The 3562-nt window shown below is 40.8% G+C and overlaps 1 protein-coding gene across 1 annotated transcript in view; it reads left to right on the forward strand.

Moving 5' to 3' along the window:
- Positions 1 to 3562, forward strand: part of insra (insulin receptor a) — a gene marked incomplete at its 3' end in the record, with an annotated part of 43790 nt that extends 40228 nt beyond the window's left edge. The window contains 4 exon segments of the mRNA XM_035670071.1: positions 930 to 1089; positions 1594 to 1723; positions 2146 to 2280; positions 3178 to 3562. Of these exon segments, the coding sequence (XP_035525964.1) occupies positions 930 to 1089; positions 1594 to 1723; positions 2146 to 2280; positions 3178 to 3535 (783 nt within the window).

Genomic DNA, 3562 nt, shown 5'->3' on the forward strand with positions numbered 1-3562 from the left:
CCCCCCCCCCCAATCACAACCCGAAGAGTTTCGAATTTTGCTCAAGTTTGTTTTAGGTTGAATTTGCAACATTATAAATGTAGAAACGCTTCTGTCATTGCGCTTCTTCTTTTCACTTCTGCATTTTATGTAGGTAAATTGTCGCATTTCTTATATCAGTATGCACATTTCTGATGCATGCAAAAGCACTTTTACAATGCATAAGGCATAAAAACAGCTCAGTGGTTTACACATATAGTGTTACACTGTACTAATTGTCACTCTGCTGCTCTTATTGACAAAAGTTAACATCTACTTTGGCACAGTGTGACGGCTGATCTTGCAAGGTGCTATACATATACACTTAACCTACTTTACAAGTACTGTGGTTTGCAGTTTGCAGCGGGCTGAAGGCTCAGATTTACAAATACAGAACAGTTTAAATCCGTCAGTGTTTAAATTAAGAGGCAGTTAACACAATAAATAGAGAGACTTTCCTGACGACACATTTGACTCCATCTGCTGTTTTTTTTAGCGCCAGAATGTTGTAGATTCTGGATCACATGTACCAAATGTAATTTAATTAGATGAGGGGCTGAAACTGCTGTACCTTTTCAGTTACCATTACATTTCAGTTACTATTTCACATTGAATTTACTTTTGATATGATGACTTGTAGTGTGTCACCTTCTGAAGTGTGTAAACATACAGGTGGCACTTGGATTGGAATAGGAGGATAGGTGTTGACAGAGGATTTGAGCTGTCGGCACTAAAGTCTGCTAAAAAAGCAAAAAGGACTGAAAAAACAGTTGCTACTAAGCTGTTGAAGTCAAGTGTGATGACAAAAATATCAAAACTTGGGCTCCAAATCAACACGAAATCATGAGTTGTTGACATGACAGTGTGTGTTAACTAGTAAAATTTGACTCAATCTGTCTTGTGTCCCTCAGAACAACCCCGGGCGTCCGCCGCCAACTCTGAAGGAGATGATCCAAATGGCGGCTGAGATCGCAGACGGCATGGCTTACCTTAACGCCAAGAAGTTTGTCCACAGAGACCTGGCGGCCAGAAACTGCATGGTAGCTCACGATCTCACCGTCAAAATAGGAGGTAAGTTTCCAGTCGATATGTGCAGGTGGGTTTATTTTGTCCTGTGGTCGATATGAGGAGATACAAGATGGAAGACCAAAGTGTCGTAAACACTGATGTATTTGTCCAATAAAAAAAAAAGCTTTTTGGTTAAATTTGTGGACAGCTATGAAGGATTCCTGCATCAGTAATTGACGATGCTTATATAAATAAAGGAGCGATAAAATGTGCCACATAAAGCGGAAGAAGTTTAATTGTTTATTTCACTGGACATGTTGTACACTGTGTTTATTGGATGCATTAGTTTCTGTCCTGTCTATGCAGCCGCTAAAGTGGCTTTAAATTCGGACATAGCCATTATAACCCATTTATTTATTCTGCATTTGTAGTGAAATAAAAAAGAACGTTATATATATTTAAAGTGACACTGAGAAGCTTTAGGAAAAATACTTCAATGACACATTTGAGTTTATGAATCCCCTTACAAACATATAATAACTAATGAAAATCATCTGTTCTTCCCAGACTTTGGTATGACCAGAGACATCTACGAGACCGACTACTACAGGAAGGGAGGGAAGGGCCTGTTGCCCGTCAGGTGGATGGCACCCGAGTCTCTGAAGGACGGAGTCTTCACTGCAAATTCAGACTGCTGGTCAGTGACACCTCTGCCATATTAGAGAAAGTCCTCAGTCAGAGTTGTGAGTCTAGCTCATCAGTAGTAGCTTCATAAAATACCATTTTCCCTACTTTCCAAATATAGTTTTTAAATGGGTTTTTTCCAAAGGCTAATCATTTCCTTTTGAGTCCATTTTTTTCTTCCCAGAGCAACACTAGTCATAAAACCAGACAATAATAACAAATAATAGATGTTTTTAAATGTGAGATCAGAACAGAAGAGTGTGTAGCGAACCTGTTTTCATCCGTTGTTTACCGGAGTTTCAGCCGCCGCCTCTGTCCTCGGTCTCCCTGTTCAAGTGTTTACAGACAGATTTACTCTGTCAGGTCTCTTAACCGGCCTGTCCTCATTTTCCCTTTGTTGCTGTTGTTGTCTCTCGTCCGCCTCCTGTTTGCCAGGTCGTTTGGGGTTGTGCTGTGGGAGATCAGCACGCTGGCCGAGCAGCCGTACCAGGGCCTGTCCAACGAGCAGGTCCTCAAGTTTGTCATGGACGGAGGCTACCTGGACCGGCCGGACAACTGCGCTGACAGATTGTGAGTACAAGAGCAGGGCTGAGGTTAGATAAGGGCTGAGAGATGGTTGGATTTTAATTATTTAGTTATTTTAGACTCCCTGAGACAATTTATGAACTATATTGATCTCATTTTCTCACGTGAGAATTAGCTGATCCTCTCTGTTTTATATCATATTATATTATAATCTATCATATCATATCATTGTAAACTGAATGTCTTTAGGTTTTGCACTGTAGTGGAAGAATACAATAGACATTTGTCACTGTTTTCTGGCATTTTATAGGCCAAATGAACAACTGATTGATGAAGAGAGAGAAAATGCAGTATTAATTTGTACAACAGGAAAAGTATAAGAAACCACAGAAGAGGGATCAGGACTTAGAGACATGTAATTGAGGCCGTACATACAGAGTAGACTGAAGAATCAAAATTACAATATGTAGAAACAGGACAATATCAGGATGAAGTACAAATGATGTAAAATAATCAGTAAAATAATCAGTAAATATTAAGTGTATTAAAGGATAAAGGGGGCGATGTTCTGTATTTTCCTCATCAGTGAGTCCTATGAAAAGACTAAAGCCAACAATGAGTTTATGTCTCAATATGTTCTCTGACAGCCCAAATATGTAAATCTTAAAGAAACAAAAGTTAACAGATGTACAGTTTAATTTTAAAGCAAAGTAGATTTCGACACTTAGAAACTAAAGTGTGTTTTTAATGGGGATTAATACACATTTGGTATTATAGGTAAATTGTATTAAATTAGGTATTCTTAACCACATCAGACAGACAACTTTGTTAACAAGAAATAAGTATGTTATTAAAGAGAATAATCGTTATACTTAACAAACACAAATTCCCACATCAGTATCATTTAACCATGAGCCCACTCTCCCTCTGTCCCTCCCGCAGACACAACCTGATGCAGATGTGTTGGCAGTACAACCCCAAGATGCGTCCCGCCTTCCAGGAGATCATTGAGATGCTACGCGAGGACCTGCATCCGACCTTCCAGGAGGTCTCCTTCTTCTACAGTGAGGAGAACAAGCCGCCGGAGAGCGAAGACTTTGACCTAGACATGGAAAACATGGAAAGCATCCCGCTGGACCCGTCGTCCTACTCCCAAAGGGAACAGTGTTTGGACAGGGACGAGGCCTCCTCCATGGGCCTGAGGGGCAGTTACGAGGAGCACCACATCCCGTTCACACACATGAACGGGGGAAAGACCAACGGACGAATACTGGCCCTACCGCGGTCCAGCCCCTCCTAACATACTGTACACATCCCCCTCCCCCCC

The sequence above is a fragment of the Morone saxatilis genome, unplaced genomic scaffold (genome assembly GCF_004916995.1).
Source record: "Morone saxatilis isolate NCDOM2014 unplaced genomic scaffold, NCSU_SB_2.0 Contig23, whole genome shotgun sequence".
NCBI lineage: Eukaryota > Metazoa > Chordata > Actinopteri > Moronidae > Morone > Morone saxatilis.